The sequence below is a fragment of the Thalassophryne amazonica genome, chromosome 15, assembly GCF_902500255.1.
Source record: "Thalassophryne amazonica chromosome 15, fThaAma1.1, whole genome shotgun sequence".
NCBI classification, from domain to species: domain Eukaryota; kingdom Metazoa; phylum Chordata; class Actinopteri; order Batrachoidiformes; family Batrachoididae; genus Thalassophryne; species Thalassophryne amazonica.
In genome coordinates, this window is record NC_047117.1 from 44,822 (window position 1) to 61,009 (window position 16,188).

Genomic DNA, 16,188 nt, shown 5'->3' on the forward strand with positions numbered 1-16,188 from the left:
GTTGATAGTGAGTGATGTTGAGTTTGGTTGATAGTGAGTGATGTTGAGTTTGGTTGATAGTGAGTGATGTTGGGTTTGGTTGATAGTGAGTGATGTTGGGTTTGGTTGATAGTGAGTGATGTTGAGTTTGGTTGATAGTGAGTGATGTTGAGTTTGGTTGATAGTGAGTGATGTTCTGTTTGGTTGATAGTGAGTGATGTTGAGTTTGGTTGATAGTGAGTGATGTTCTGTTTGGTTGATAGTGAGTGATGTTGAGTTTGGTTGATAGTGAGTGATGTTGAGTTTGGTTGATAGTGAGTGATGTTCTGTTTGGTTGATAGTGAGTGATGTTGAGTTTGGTTGATAGTGAGTGATGTTGAGTTTGGTTGATAGTGAGTGATGTTGAGTTTGGTTGATAGTGAGTGATGTTGGGTTTGGTTGATCAATCAATCAATCAATCAATTTTTTTTTATATAGCGCCAAATCACAACAAACAGTTGCCCCAAGGCGCTTTATATTGTAAGGCAAGGCCATACAATAATTATGTAAAACCCCAACGGTCAAAACGACCCCCTGTGAGCAAGCACTTGGCTACAGTGGGAAGGAAAAACTCCCTTTTAACAGGAAGAAACCTCCAGCAGAACCAGGCTCAGGGAGGGGCAGTCTTCTGCTGGGACTGGTTGGGGCTGAGGGAGAGAACCAGGAAAAAGACATGCTGTGGAGGGGAGCAGAGATCGATCACTAATGATTAAATGCAGAGTGGTGCATACAGAGCAAAAAGAGAAAGAAACAGTGCATCATGGGAACCCCCCAGCAGTCTACGTCTATAGCAGCATAACTAAGGGATGGTTCAGGGTCACCTGATCCAGCCCTAACTATAAGCTTTAGCAAAAAGGAAAGTTTTAAGCCTAATCTTAAAAGTAGAGAGGGTGTCTGTCTCCCTGATCTGAATTGGGAGCTGGTTCCACAGGAGAGGAGCCTGAAAGCTGAAGGCTCTGCCTCCCATTCTACTCTTACAAACCCTAGGAACTACAAGTAAGCCTGCAGTCTGAGAGCGAAGCGCTCTATTGGGGTGATATGGTACTACGAGGTCCCTAAGATAAGATGGGACCTGATTATTCAAAACCTTATAAGTAAGAAGAAGAATTTTAAATTCTATTCTAGAATTAACAGGAAGCCAATGAAGAGAGGCCAATATGGGTGAGATATGCTCTCTCCTTCTAGTCCCCGTCAGTACTCTAGCTGCAGCATTTTGAATTAACTGAAGGCTTTTTAGGGAACTTTTAGGACAACCTGATAATAATGAATTACAATAGTCCAGCCTAGAGGAAATAAATGCATGAATTAGTTTTTCAGCATCACTCTGAGACAAGACCTTTCTGATTTTAGAGATATTGCGTAAATGCAAAAAAGCAGTCCTACATATTTGTTTAATATGCGCTTTGAATGACATATCCTGATCAAAAATGACTCCAAGATTTCTCACAGTATTACTAGAGGTCAGGGTAATGCCATCCAGAGTAAGGATCTGGTTAGACACCATGTTTCTAAGATTTGTGGGGCCAAGTACAATAACTTCAGTTTTATCTGAGTTTAAAAGCAGGAAATTAGAGGTCATCCATGTCTTTATGTCTGTAAGACAATCCTGCAGTTTAGCTAATTGGTGTGTGTCCTCTGGCTTCATGGATAGATAAAGCTGGGTATCATCTGCGTAACAATGAAAATTTAAGCAATACCGTCTAATAATACTGCCTAAGGGAAGCATATATAGCACAGAACCTTGTGGAACTCCATAATTAACTTTAGTCTGTGAAGAAGATTCCCCATTTACATGAACAAATTGTAATCTATTAGACAAATATGATTCAAACCACCGCAGCGCAGTGCCTTTAATACCTATGACATGCTCTAATCTCTGTAATAAAATTTTATGGTCAACAGTATCAAAAGCAGCACTGAGGTCTAACAGAACAAGCACAGAGATGAGTCCACTGTCCAAGGCCATAAGAAGATCATTTGTAACCTTCACTAATGCTGTTTCTGTACTATGATGAATTCTAAAACCTGACTGAAACTCTTCAAATAGACCATTCCTCTGCAGATGATCAGTTAGCTGTTTTACAACTACCCTTTCAAGAATTTTTGAGAGAAAAGGAAGGTTGGAGATTGGCCTATAATTAGCTAAGATAGCTGGGTCAAGTGATGGCTTTTTAAGTAATGGTTTAATTACTGCCACCTTAAAAGCCTGTTGAGTTTGGTTGATAGTGAGTGATGTTGAGTTTGGTTGATAATGAGTGATGTTGAGTTTGGTTGATAGTGAGTGATGTTGAGTTTGGTTGATAATGAGTGATGTTGGGTTTGGTTGATAGTGAGTGATGTTGAGTTTGGTTGATAATGAGTGATGTTGGGTTTGGTTGATAGTGAGTGATGTTGAGTTTGGTTGATAATGAGTGATGTTGGGTTTGGTTGATAATGAGTGATGTTGGGTTTGGTTGATAGTGAGTGATGTTGAGTTTGGTTGATAATGAGTGATGTTGAGTTTGGTTGATAATGAGTGATGTTGGGTTTGGTTGATAGTGAGTGATGTTGAGTTAGGTTGATAGTGAGTGATGTTGGGTTAGGTTGATAGTGAGTGATGTTGGGTTTGGTTGATAGTGAGTGATGTTCTGTTAGGTTGATAATGAGTGATGTTGAGTTTGGTTGATAGTGAGTGATGTTCTGTTAGGTTGATAGTGAGTGATGTTGAGTTTGGTTGATAGTGAGTGATGTTGGGTTTGGTTGATAGTGAGTGATGTTGGGTTTGGTTGATAGTGAGTGATGTTCTGTTTGGTTGATAGTGAGTGATGTTGAGTTTGGTTGATAGTGAGTGATGTTCTGTTAGGTTGATAATGAGTGATGTTGAGTTTGGTTCTGTTTGGTTGATAGTGAGTGATGTTCTGTTAGGTTGATAGTGAGTGATGTTGAGTTTGGTTGATAGTGAGTGATGTTGGGTTTGGTTGATAGTGAGTGATGTTCTGTTTGGTTGATAGTGAGTGATGTTGAGTTTGGTTGATAGTGAGTGATGTTGAGTTTGGTTGATAGTGAGTGATGTTCTGTTTGGTTGATAGTGAGTGATGTTGAGTTTGGTTGATAATGAGTGATGTTGAGTTTGGTTGATAGTGAGTGATGTTGGGTTAGGTTGATAGTGAGTGATGTTCTGTTAGGTTGATAGTGAGTGATGTTGGGTTTGGTTGATAGTGAGTGATGTTCTGTTAGGTTGATAGTGAGTGATGTTGAGTTTGGTTGATAGTGAGTGATGTTGGGTTTGGTTGATAGTGAGTGATGTTCTGTTAGGTTGATAGTGAGTGATGTTGAGTTTGGTTGATAGTGAGTGATGTTGGGTTAGGTTGATAGTGAGTGATGTTCTGTTAGGTTGATAGTGAGTGATGTTGAGTTAGGTTGATAGTGAGTGATGTTGGGTTTGGTTGATAGTGAGTGATGTTCTGTTAGGTTGATAATGAGTGATGTTGAGTTTGGTTGATAGTGAGTGATGTTCTGTTAGGTTGATAGTGAGTGATGTTGAGTTTGGTTGATAGTGAGTGATGTTGGGTTTGGTTGATAGTGAGTGATGTTGGGTTTGGTTGATAGTGAGTGATGTTCTGTTTGGTTGATAGTGAGTGATGTTGAGTTTGGTTGATAGTGAGTGATGTTCTGTTAGGTTGATAATGAGTGATGTTGAGTTTGGTTCTGTTTGGTTGATAGTGAGTGATGTTCTGTTAGGTTGATAGTGAGTGATGTTGAGTTTGGTTGATAGTGAGTGATGTTGGGTTTGGTTGATAGTGAGTGATGTTCTGTTTGGTTGATAGTGAGTGATGTTGAGTTTGGTTGATAGTGAGTGATGTTGAGTTTGGTTGATAGTGAGTGATGTTCTGTTTGGTTGATAGTGAGTGATGTTGAGTTTGGTTGATAATGAGTGATGTTGAGTTTGGTTGATAGTGAGTGATGTTGGGTTAGGTTGATAGTGAGTGATGTTCTGTTAGGTTGATAGTGAGTGATGTTGGGTTTGGTTGATAGTGAGTGATGTTCTGTTAGGTTGATAGTGAGTGATGTTGAGTTTGGTTGATAGTGAGTGATGTTGGGTTTGGTTGATAGTGAGTGATGTTCTGTTAGGTTGATAGTGAGTGATGTTGAGTTTGGTTGATAGTGAGTGATGTTGGGTTTGGTTGATAGTGAGTGATGTTCTGTTAGGTTGATAATGAGTGATGTTGAGTTTGGTTGATAGTGATGTTGGGTTTGGTTGATAGTGAGTGATGTTGGGTTTGGTTGATAGTGAGTGATGTTCTGTTAGGTTGATAATGAGAGATGTTGAGTTAGGTTGATAGTGAGTAATGTTGGGTTTGGTTGATAGTGAGTGATGTTCTGTTAGGTTGATAGTGAGTGATGTTCTGTTAGGTTGATAATGAGTGATGTTGAGTTTGGTTGATAGTGAGTGATGTTCTGTTAGGTTGATAATGAGTGATGTTGAGTTTGGTTCTGTTTGGTTGATAGTGAGTGATGTTCTGTTAGGTTGATAGTGAGTGATGTTGGGTTAGGTTGATAGTGAGTGATGTTGGGTTAGGTTGATAGTGAGTGATGTTGAGTTTGGTTGATAGTGAGTGATGTTGGGTTTGGTTGATAGTGAGTGATGTTCTGTTTGGTTGATAGTGAGTGATGTTGGGTTAGGTTGATAGTGAGTGATGTTCTGTTAGGTTGATAGTGAGTGATGTTGAGTTTGGTTGATAGTGATGTTGGGTTTGGTTGATAGTGAGTGATGTTCTGTTAGGTTGATAGTGAGTGATGTTGAGTTTGGTTGATAGTGAGTGATGTTGGGTTTGGTTGATAGTGAGTGATGTTCTGTTAGGTTGATAGTGAGTGATGTTGAGTTTGGTTGATAGTGAGTGATGTTGGGTTTGGTTGATAGTGAGTGATGTTCTGTTAGGTTGATAGTGAGTGATGTTGAGTTAGGTTGATAGTGAGTGATGTTGTGTTAGGTTGATAGTGAGTGATGTTCTGTTAGGTTGATAGTGAGTGATGTTGAGTTAGGTTGATAGTGAGTGATGTTGGGTTTGGTTGATAGTGAGTGATGTTCTGTTAGGTTGATAATGAGTGATGTTGAGTTTGGTTCTGTTTGGTTGATAGTGAGTGATGTTCTGTTAGGTTGATAGTGAGTGATGTTGGGTTAGGTTCATAGTGAGTGATGTTGGGTTAGGTTGATAGTGAGTGATGTTGAGTTTGGTTGATAGTGAGTGATGTTCTGTTAGGTTGATAGTGAGTGATGTTGAGTTAGGTTGATAGTGAGTGATGTTGGGTTTGGTTGATAGTGAGTGATGTTCTGTTAGGTTGATAATGAGTGATGTTGAGTTTGGTTGATAGTGATGTTGGGTTTGGTTGATAGTGAGTGATGTTGGGTTTGGTTGATAGTGAGTGATGTTCTGTTAGGTTGATAATGAGTGATGTTCTGTTAGGTTGATAATGAGTGATGTTGAGTTTGGTTGATAGTGATGTTGGGTTTGGTTGATAGTGAGTGATGTTGGGTTTGGTTGATAGTGAGTGATGTTCTGTTAGGTTGATAATGAGTGATGTTGAGTTAGGTTGATAGTGAGTGATGTTGGGTTTGGTTGATAGTGAGTGATGTTCTGTTAGGTTGATAATGAGTGATGTTGAGTTTGGTTGATAGTGAGTGATGTTGGGTTTGGTTGATAGTGAGTGAAGTTCTGTTAGGTTGATAATGAGTGATGTTGAGTTTGGTTGATAATGAGTGATGTTGAGTTTGGTTCTGTTTGGTTGATAGTGAGTGATGTTCTGTTAGGTTGATAGTGAGTGATGTTGGGTTAGGTTGATAGTGAGTGATGTTGGGTTAGGTTGATAGTGAGTGATGTTCTGTTAGGTTGATAGTGAGTGATGTTGGGTTAGGTTGATAGTGAGTGATGTTGAGTTTGGTTGATAGTGAGTGATGTTGAGTTTGGTTGATAATGAGTGATGTTGAGTTTGGTTGATAGTGAGTGATGTTGAGTTTGGTTGATAATGAGTGATGTTGGGTTTGGTTGATAGTGAGTGATGTTGAGTTTGGTTGATAATGAGTGATGTTGGGTTTGGTTGATAGTGAGTGATGTTGAGTTTGGTTGATAATGAGTGATGTTGGGTTTGGTTGATAATGAGTGATGTTGGGTTTGGTTGATAGTGAGTGATGTTGAGTTTGGTTGATAATGAGTGATGTTGAGTTTGGTTGATAATGAGTGATGTTGGGTTTGGTTGATAGTGAGTGATGTTGAGTTTGGTTGATAATGAGTGATGTTCTGTTTGGTTGATAATGAGTGATGTTGGGTTTGGTTGATAGTGAGTGATGTTGAGTTTGGTTGATAGTGAGTGATGTTGAGTTTGGTTGATAATGAGTGATGTTGAGTTTGGTTGATAATGAGTGATGTTCTGTTTGGTTGATAATGAGTGATGTTGAGTTTGGTTGATAATGAGTGATGTTCTGTTTGGTTGATAGTGAGTGATGTTGAGTTTGGTTGATAATGAGTGATGTTGAGTTTGGTTGATAATGAGTGATGTTGGGTTTGGTTGATAATGAGTGATGTTCTGTTTGGTTGATAATGAGTGATGTTGAGTTTGGTTGATAATGAGTGATGTTGGGTTTGGTTGATAGTGAGCGATGTTCTGTTAGGTTGATAATGAGTGATGTTGGGTTAGGTTGATAGTGAGTGATGTTCTGTTTGGTTGATAATGAGCGATGTTGAGTTAGGTTGATAGTGAGTGATGTTGAGTTTGGTTGATAGTGAGTGATGTTGGGTTTGGTTGATAGTGAATGATGTTCTGTTAGGTTGATAATGAGTGATGTTGAGTTTGGTTGATAATGAGTGATGTTGAGTTTGGTTCTGTTAGGTTGATAGTGAGTGATGTTGGGTTAGGTTGATAGTGAGTGATGTTGGGTTAGGTTGATAGTGAGTGATGTTGAGTTTGGTTGATAGTGAGTGATGTTCTGTTTGGTTGATAGTGAGTGATGTTGAGTTTGGTTGATAATGAGTGATGTTCTGTTTGGTTGATAATGAGTGATGTTGAGTTTGGTTGATAATGAGTGATGTTCTGTTTGGTTGATAGTGAGTGATGTTGAGTTTGGTTGATAATGAGTGATGTTGAGTTTGGTTGATAATGAGTGATGTTGGGTTTGGTTGATAATGAGTGATGTTCTGTTTGGTTGATAATGAGTGATGTTGAGTTTGGTTGATAATGAGTGATGTTGGGTTTGGTTGATAGTGAGCGATGTTCTGTTAGGTTGATAATGAGTGATGTTGGGTTAGGTTGATAGTGAGTGATGTTCTGTTTGGTTGATAATGAGCGATGTTGAGTTAGGTTGATAGTGAGTGATGTTGAGTTTGGTTGATAGTGAGTGATGTTGGGTTTGGTTGATAGTGAATGATGTTCTGTTAGGTTGATAATGAGTGATGTTGAGTTTGGTTGATAATGAGTGATGTTGAGTTTGGTTCTGTTAGGTTGATAGTGAGTGATGTTGGGTTAGGTTGATAGTGAGTGATGTTGGGTTAGGTTGATAGTGAGTGATGTTGAGTTTGGTTGATAGTGAGTGATGTTCTGTTTGGTTGATAGTGAGTGATGTTGAGTTTGGTTGATAGTGAGTGATGTTCTGTTTTGTAGATAGTGAGTGATGTTGAGTTTGGTTGATAGTGAGTGATGTTGGGTTAGGTTGATAGTGAGTGATGTTCTGTTAGGTTGATAGTGAGTGATGTTGAGTTTGGTTGATAGTGAGTGATGTTGAGTTAGGTTGATAGTGAGTGATGTTCTGTTAGGTTGATAGTGAGTGATGTTGGGTTTGGTTGATAGTGAGTGATGTTCTGTTAGGTTGATAGTGAGTGATGTTGGGTTTGGTTGATAGTGAGTGATGTTCTGTTACGTTGATAATGAGTGATGTTGAGTTTGGTTGATAGTGAGTGATGTTGAGTTTGGTTGATAGTGAGTGATGTTGAGTTTGGTTGATAGTGAGTGATGTTGGGTTTGGTTGATAATGAGTGATGTTGAGTTTGGTTGATAATGAGTGATGTTGGGTTTGGTTGATAGTGAGTGATGTTCTGTTAGGTTGATAGTGAGTGATGTTCTGTTAGGTTGATAATGAGTGATGTTCTGTTAGGTTGATAATGAGTGATGTTGAGTTTGGTTGATAGTGAGTGATGTTGAGTTTGGTTGATAATGAGTGATGTTGAGTTTGGTTGATAGTGAGTGATGTTGAGTTTGGTCGATCATATTCATATTGTGATTGGTTGGTATCGATTCATCACCAGGGGGTCGCTGCTGCTCGTTCTCTCCCGACGGTAAGGCTTTGGCGGTCGGCCTGAATGATGGCAGCTTCCTGGTCGTCAATGCTGACACGCTGGAGGACATGGTGACCTTCCACCACCGGAAGGAGCTCATCTCTGACATCAGATTTTCACAGGGTGCCACAACGTCACTGCATAGGTGTCAAACGTGCCTGAACGGTACCTTAGCAAGGTGTAATGTTGTGCTGCTGTGTGTGTTTCAGACACTGGAAAGTACCTTGCTGTTGCTTCCCATGACTCCTTTGTGGATATTTACAACGTCCTGACCAGTAAGAGAGTGGGAATCTGTAAAGGAGGGAACAGCTACATCACCCACATTGACTGGGACTCCAGAGGTCTGATTTCTACAAACTGCACACACCTTAATGCACACAGACCAGTCAGAAAGTCTTCACAATGCTATTCACTGTATTATCTTACAGCCTTATTCCAAAATGGATGGAATAATGCACATGATCATCATAATGTGCACTCTCAGGCTCCGCCCACTCTGTGTCTGTGTGCTTAAGTTCTGTGTCCATGTGTGCAAAGTTCTGCAGGTCTCACTGTTGCAACCTGCTTGATAGCACATGTAAACTTTCTTTCAAATCCAAAAGCTGTGCATATTCAGGATGGTTTGAACGTTGCAGAAATTTCCCTCTGCTGATCCGCCTAACATCTGTGTGCAGCAGATGTGTGTCTCCTCCAGCTCTGAACAGAATAAATGCCTCCTCAGACTCCTGGCCTGAACAGAACACTGCAATCTTGTTCACCACATTCATCACTCTTCATATTTATGGACCGTTGTGCTGCTCACCGTCTTTTCAATTCCTGGACTTTTCTGGCGAGCAGAGGGGATTTAGCCGGGTTAGCATTAGAAGTTAGCATCGTATTTCTTGAATCATCTGAAATGCCGCTCCAAATTCCCTTTCTTCAGTAAAGCCACATTTACATTGCAGATAAGACAGATGGATTTGCCATTTGAATGAATGAAAAAAATAATCCAGGATGAAAATGATAATTTTTCGTTTCTTATCCTTGACCATAGAAGAAGAGCTCTTCTTCTTCTTTCTGGCATTTAACAGCAGCCGGCATCCTTATTGGTGCATTGCTGCCACCTGCTGCATCAGTCTGTTACAGCAGCACTAAATCCTCTTGAGTCCAGTGACAGATTTTTTTTCATGTGATTGACTGGAACTCAGCCCGCGATCGAGCAGTCTATCAGGATCGACTGGTTGGGCACGCCAGGCATACAGGCTCAGGCTTTAATACTGGTTCCTGGTTTCATGTTGGTGGTCTTTCCCTTGTCAGGTAAACTGCTGCAGGTCAACACGGGAGCCAAAGAACATCTGTTCTTTGAAGCACCACGAGGACGTAAACAAGACATCAGTGTGCCGGAGGTTAGAGCCGCTCGCAAACCATTTATTTGTTTACGTTTCTCTGGAGTTCATTTGTGTTTGTGTGTTCAGTTGGAGAAGCTGGAGTGGACAACCTGGACATCAGTTCTTGGCCCAACCTGTGAGGGAATCTGGTCAACGCTTAGCTTTGTCAACACCGCCGCCCTCACCAAAGATCGCAGACTTATTGCCACGGGAGATGACTTTGGGTTCCTGAAACTCTTCCGCTTCCCATCCAGGGTCAGAGACGCTCAGGCGGTTTAGTTCTTGTGTCCTTGATGTTGGATTGGCAACATTTAACATCTCCTCACATTCAAATTCCTGAAGCCGTAGACTTTGGATGCCCACAGAAAGGCCAGTTTTCTGGCCCGCTGTAGAGCAATGTTCCCAGTGGTGGGCACAGCTAACCAAAAATTTAGCTTCAATAACTGCTAATCTGCTAACTGAAAAGTTTACTTTTATCACACTAAACCGATAAACCGCCAAAAAAATGTTTGCAGAAGTTACAGCTTACTGCTACCTTTTTGTCGGCTACTGATAAGCCGATTTCAAGTTTAAGCACCACTGAGGCTTCTGAGTAAAATCAAAATTGATCACAAACTCAAAAAACAAACAACGAGCCAGAGCTTCTGTCTTATGTAGTATGACGGCTGTGAGCAAGGGGGTGGGGGGGGATGTCATTTACTTTTAACATGCAAAAAGATAGACGGTGTGGAGGAGACATGAAGCACAACACTCTTTTCACTCATGGTTTTACTCGTAAACAACTAATTCTGGACAGTTTATCAATATTAACAGTAACTCTGTCATTTTTACAAAGAGAAAATATCACACATATAACATATCTTTTAAAGGAATGTGCTAAATTCTGAAGGTTTGAGCTTTAACAGACACACTTGCCGAAAGGCAATATGGGAAAAATTAGTCTCCTTCACTGGTTGGTTGGTTGATTTATTTGTAAAAACCAACACACAAGTTACTGTAATGTGTGTGTTGGGTTTTACAAATAAATGTATATTTGTTAATGTGTCATTTTTTCATTCGTTAAAAAAAGGCATTTGCAAAACTGAAAATTCTGCTTGGGAAGTGTAATTCATTCCAAATATGAGCCACTCCCAACCAATAGATGGCAGTTTGACCGGGGGGGTGTAAATTGATCAAAAGAGACTTTTGAATTACCCCTAATGCCTTTTGGCACATGTGTCTGTGAAAAGCTCGAACCTTCAGACTTTAGTGCACGCCTTTAAAAGATTTGTCGGATGTGTGATATTTCCCTCTGTAAAAATGACAGCGGTACCATTAATATCGATAAACTGTCCGGAATTAGTTGTTTATGAGTAAAACCATGAGTGAAAAGTGCGTTGCGTTTCATGTCTCCTCCACACTGTCTGTCTTTTTGCATGTTGAAAGTAAAATACTTTTTTTTTAATTTCCTCTGGAGCAACAGCAGCTAGCTCACTCCGCTCTCTTCTGCTGAGGGAGGACTGAACTCACAGCCATCTGACTATTGCAAAACACGCAACAGGTAGGTACTAAAATGTATGATTTTGACTGTTAAGCTTTATTCACTCTGCCAGCAAAAAAAAAAGAAAAAAAAAAGTTAGTGGACTGAAAGTTAGTGGTACTAAATTTAGCGGAAGCTAAGTGGTCCGCTGTTGGTTTTCAAAATTAGCTGAAAAGCTAATCCGCCAACAAAAAATTGCTTCACTAATTAGCAGTTAGCAGATTAGTAGAACTGTGCCCACCACTGGATGTTCCTAGGCCTCTAAAATGTAATGTTTGAATAAAAGAGTGAATGAGTCCATCTGACCTGACTTTAACACATATAACTCCAAGACAATTAATGCTCTCATCTTGTTAACCACTACATGTAAAATCCCTTGTCTGCCACCTGGTGGCTGATTGGTGGAAGCGATGGATGTTTGGCCAGTGTTTTTTGTTGCTGTTGTTATTCTTTTGCAGTAGCATTGACAAATCTACTTCTCCTTATCCAGATTAATTTAAAGCCCTGTTTGTCAGATTCTTTTCTCAAGCCTAGGTCTGGTGTAGTTTGCTAACATTAGCTTTTCTGCTTGCTAACATTGTAAAACCTCTGATTATGTTTTCATGCTATTAGCTGTTAGCTTTAAACTTAGCACATTTTAACAGACTCATGTTGAAGTTAACATGGTAACTTTCTACAGGTTTGGTCTTCTCAAACAGATTTTAAAGTGTCAGTAGTCCAAACATTTAGTATGCCAAGCTTGTGTACGATTGGTCCTATTTGGGACATAATGTTTTGATTGGAACATGCTAGCATTAGCACGTTAGCATTGGAAACACTGACGTTTGCCAGCTTTTGGCTGTTAAATATTATCATGTTTATCTTTGAGCTGATCTAGTTTGGCATTTTAATCGTGTAAATAAACAGGTTTGGTCTTTCAATTCCCTTGTGTTTGTAATTTTCATCTGAACCGGTTCTGATCTCAGGGCCAGTTTGCCAAGTTTAAGAAGTATGTGGGCCACAGCACTAACGTGACCAACGTCCGCTGGTCCAACGAGGACGACATGCTGCTGTCAGTGGGCGGGGCTGACACGGCGCTGATGATCTGGACCAGAGAGCCACTGAGCCACAAAGACAGTAAAGCCGTGGACAGCGAAGAGTCTGATAATGACATGGAGGAGGACGGAGGTGACGCTGTCCACCGTGGACAACTTTGTGAAGTCATTAATGTTAACATCAGCTGGTCATTCTGGGATCATGTTAAGAAAACTGAAATGCACCGTCTTCTTTTTTTTCTGCCTCCCAGGGTACGACAGCGATGTAGCTCGGGAGAAGGCAGTCGACTACATTACCAAGATCTACTCTGCCAGCATCCGGAAGATGTCAGGAACCAAACCTCACCTGCAGCACAAAGAGCTTCCTGTGGATGAGCGGTAACTTGACACTTCATGCATCTTAACCTGACGGTTCACGTGTGTTAGCTTAACCTGATGGTGCACATCTGTTAGCTTAACCTGATGTTTCACACCTGTTAATTTAACCTGACGATACACGTCTGTTAGCTTAACCTGATGGTTCACGTGTGTTAGCCTAACCTGATGGTGCACATCTGTTAGCTTAACCTGATGTTTCACACCTGTTAATTTAACCTGACGATACACGTCTGTTAGCTTAACCTGATGGTTCACATGTGTTAGCCTAACCTGATGGTGCACATCTGTTAGCTTAACCTGATGGTGCACCACTGAAAGCTCAACCTGAGGTTTCATGTCTGTTAGCATAACCTGAAGGTACACGTTTGTTAGCTTAACCAGACGGTTCACGTCTGTTAGCGTAACCTGACGATACATGTCTGTTAGGTTAACCTGATGGTTCATGTCTGTTAGCATAACCTGAGGTTTCACGTCTGTTAGCATAACCTGAAGGTACACGTTTGTTAGATTAACCTGACGGTGCATGTCTGTTATCTTACCCTGACGATTCACGTCTATTAATTTAACCTGACAATACATGAAAATTCAGTAAGGTATACCTTATGTATTATATTCCAATTCTAAGGTGGAACTATGCTAGTATACTAAGGTATATCTAAATATCTAAAAAGGAAGAGTAAAATAGGAGAGTAGAAAAGAGTAGAGTAGAGCCACTTAGGTGCCTGGTCTTGAGAACCAGGGTAGTTACGATGCACAGTGCTCTGTGCTAAAGTTAGCTCGTCATGGTGCACAATGCGCTGTGCTAATGTTGGCTCATCTTCCTGTGCAGTGCGCTGTGCTAATGCTGATTCATCGCAGTGCGAAGTGCTAATGTTGGCTGCTCCATCCTGATCCTCACCAGTTTGTGGTAAAATGTTGTGTTTTCTGCGTTCAGGCCTCCGGTGAGCCGAGCAGCACCGCAGCCTGACAAACTGCTGAGGGACAGTGTGGCCAAGAAGAACAAAGCGGTGGAGGTCAGTGATGTCATGACAGTGCCATCCTGTCTGTGGGTCTGCTGACACATCACGTCTACGTGACCAAACATTTCTACGTCTGATTTTACAGGAACTGCAGCTAGAACATGTGTTTGGCTTCAGAGGCTTCGACTGTCGTAACAACCTGCATTACCTCAACGATGGCACCGACATCGTCTTCCACACCGGCACCGCCGCCGTACTTCAGAACCTGTCTGCCGGTCAGTTCACCTTATCAAAACCAATCAAACAGACAAAATAAAAGCATCTCAGAGTTTCAAAATAAAATTCTAATAATCAGAGAAAAATGAGGATGAAATCTTGAACTGAAAGAATGATTTTTAATTAGTTCTGCCATAAGACCCCAGATGGGGTTGGGACGAGACGGAACATGCCAAAATAAATGAAGAAGTAAAACAGCAGTGATTCTTACGTTGCCTTTGAACCCAAAATATTTGATGTTGTTTTTCTGGTCAGCTTCATTTCATGGCTTCATGTCATCTGTTCCTGCATTTAAGGCCTGAAACACATCCCAAAAAAAGTTGGGATGAGGACACTTAGTGAACTTTTGAGATAAATTAGCTCATCAACTTCAGTCAGATGTCAAATCTGTTCTTAAAACAAAGGTAAAATATTTTTTGTTTCATAAGTTTTACAACATCATCATTTCTCCTGTTGGTTGTCATCTGGTCCTTATGTTCTTTATTAATTTGTCTTTTGTAACTGTGTGCATCTTGTCTGTAATTTACACAGATCGACATTTATTATTGTTCATGGCAGTTTATTAGAATTTTACTTTCATTGCTTCAGCAAAAAGAACAAAAAATGTGGGGAAGAGTGGAACCAGCAGGTGGTGCAAAAAGTGACTGAGAGTCAGTTTACATCATCCTTTAAAGCTATAGCAGAATAATAAAGGAACAAACGCGGACAAAGATCAGATGTTTTTGCACTGACGTCACTCACACATCCTGCACTTTCACAGTAAAATATATATAAATATATGGTATTTATATTCAAAGAAGAACATCAAAAACACACAAAGCAAAAAGAATAAAGTAAATGAAAAATGAGGAAATAAAAATAAAATAAAGTAATCAACTAACCAACTAAGGTAATTCAGTTTTTCAGCTTGGCCTAGAAGGCTAGAATCTGATCCCAGAAAAAGTGTGGGGACATATCTTTACTTAAACCATGGAACTGCAGGGTGTACATTCATCTGTCAGTCCGCATCCCTCATCAAATTAACTGGCGTGTTGTCTGTGGGGATCCACGGGCCCTAGACTGGGTTTTGTTGATAAAATAAGTCACTGATATTTTTCAAGGGTGGTAATAAATTAAGCAAAGTCTCTGTAATGAATTTGAATGATGTGAGTCCAGAATATTTTTAGAACCTTAGACCTCAGCAGTTTTTAGAAGAGGAACTCAACACTTTTATTTCCTGATAATTATGTACATTTTTAATGTTAATTTACTGTCTTAATGTTTTTGTTTTTGTTTTTGATTGATTGATTATCATATACACACTGTTGTTGTTGTTGTTGTTATTATTTTATTATTACTTATATTTTGTCATTTGATTCTTAAATGGACCACAGTGGAAATAAGTGTTTTCACTTTCTTGTGTCATCCATGCATTTTTAATGTGTTTACAATTATATACACTTATAATCACGCTTTTAACATAAAGATGATTTATTGCCCCCTGCTGGAAAGGCGTGCGAGTCAAAAATCTAATTAGCAATGTTGGCTAATATTTGTAGCTTCTCCAGCACTACGTATAAGTCCTATCAGTGTTCCATTTAGGTGCCGTTCATCCTTGACCCAAAATACATAATCAATCAATCAATCAATCAATCAATTTTTTTATATAGCGCCAAATCACAACAAACAGTTGCCCCAAGGCGCTTTATATTGTAAGGCAAGGCCATACAATAATTATGTAAAACCCCAACGGTCAAAACGACCCCCTGTGAGCAAGCACTTGGCTACAGTGGGAAGGAAAAACTCCCTTTTAACAGGAAGAAACCTCCAGCAGAACCAGGCTCAGGGAGGGGCAGTCTTCTGCTGGGACTGGTTGGGGCTGAGGGAGAGAACCAGGAAAAAGACATGCTGTGGAGGGGAGCAGAGATCGATCACTAATGATTAAACACACAAACACACCAAACAGCAAAAGTCAGCTGTGCTCTGTTTGTCCCTGATCAAAGTTGCGCACACACACACACACACACACACACACACACACACACACACACACACACACACACGCACGCACAGCTGTTTGTCTTTACGCATGCAGGTGCTTTTAATTTGAGACACAAACAGAGTGGAAATCAAACACAATACATGTTTCACTCAACATGACACTGAACTCACTCATGGTAATTGCAACATAACACTTAACTAAAGTGACTAAGCCTACAAACTACAAAATCACAGTAAATCAATAACACTAACAACCCTGTTAAACTACCATGAACCACAATAACAACATTTAAAACCCCAAACTCCCATGGTGCATTGCAGCACAACATCCATTGTTTACTGTTTAGCTAAAAT

At 40.2% G+C, this 16,188-nt stretch overlaps 1 protein-coding gene across 1 annotated transcript in view; it reads left to right on the plus strand.

The window, feature by feature from the left end:
• LOC117525707 (echinoderm microtubule-associated protein-like 6) overlaps nucleotides 1-16,188 on the plus strand; it is a 78,077-nt gene that overhangs the window by 30,987 nt on the left and 30,902 nt on the right. The window contains exons 19-26 of the mRNA XM_034187637.1: nucleotides 8,292-8,444; nucleotides 8,531-8,662; nucleotides 9,618-9,706; nucleotides 9,776-9,943; nucleotides 12,173-12,374; nucleotides 12,493-12,619; nucleotides 13,554-13,632; nucleotides 13,724-13,853. Of these exons, the coding sequence (XP_034043528.1) occupies nucleotides 8,292-8,444; nucleotides 8,531-8,662; nucleotides 9,618-9,706; nucleotides 9,776-9,943; nucleotides 12,173-12,374; nucleotides 12,493-12,619; nucleotides 13,554-13,632; nucleotides 13,724-13,853 (1,080 nt within the window). The remainder of the gene's footprint in view (nucleotides 1-8,291; nucleotides 8,445-8,530; nucleotides 8,663-9,617; nucleotides 9,707-9,775; nucleotides 9,944-12,172; nucleotides 12,375-12,492; nucleotides 12,620-13,553; nucleotides 13,633-13,723; nucleotides 13,854-16,188) is intronic.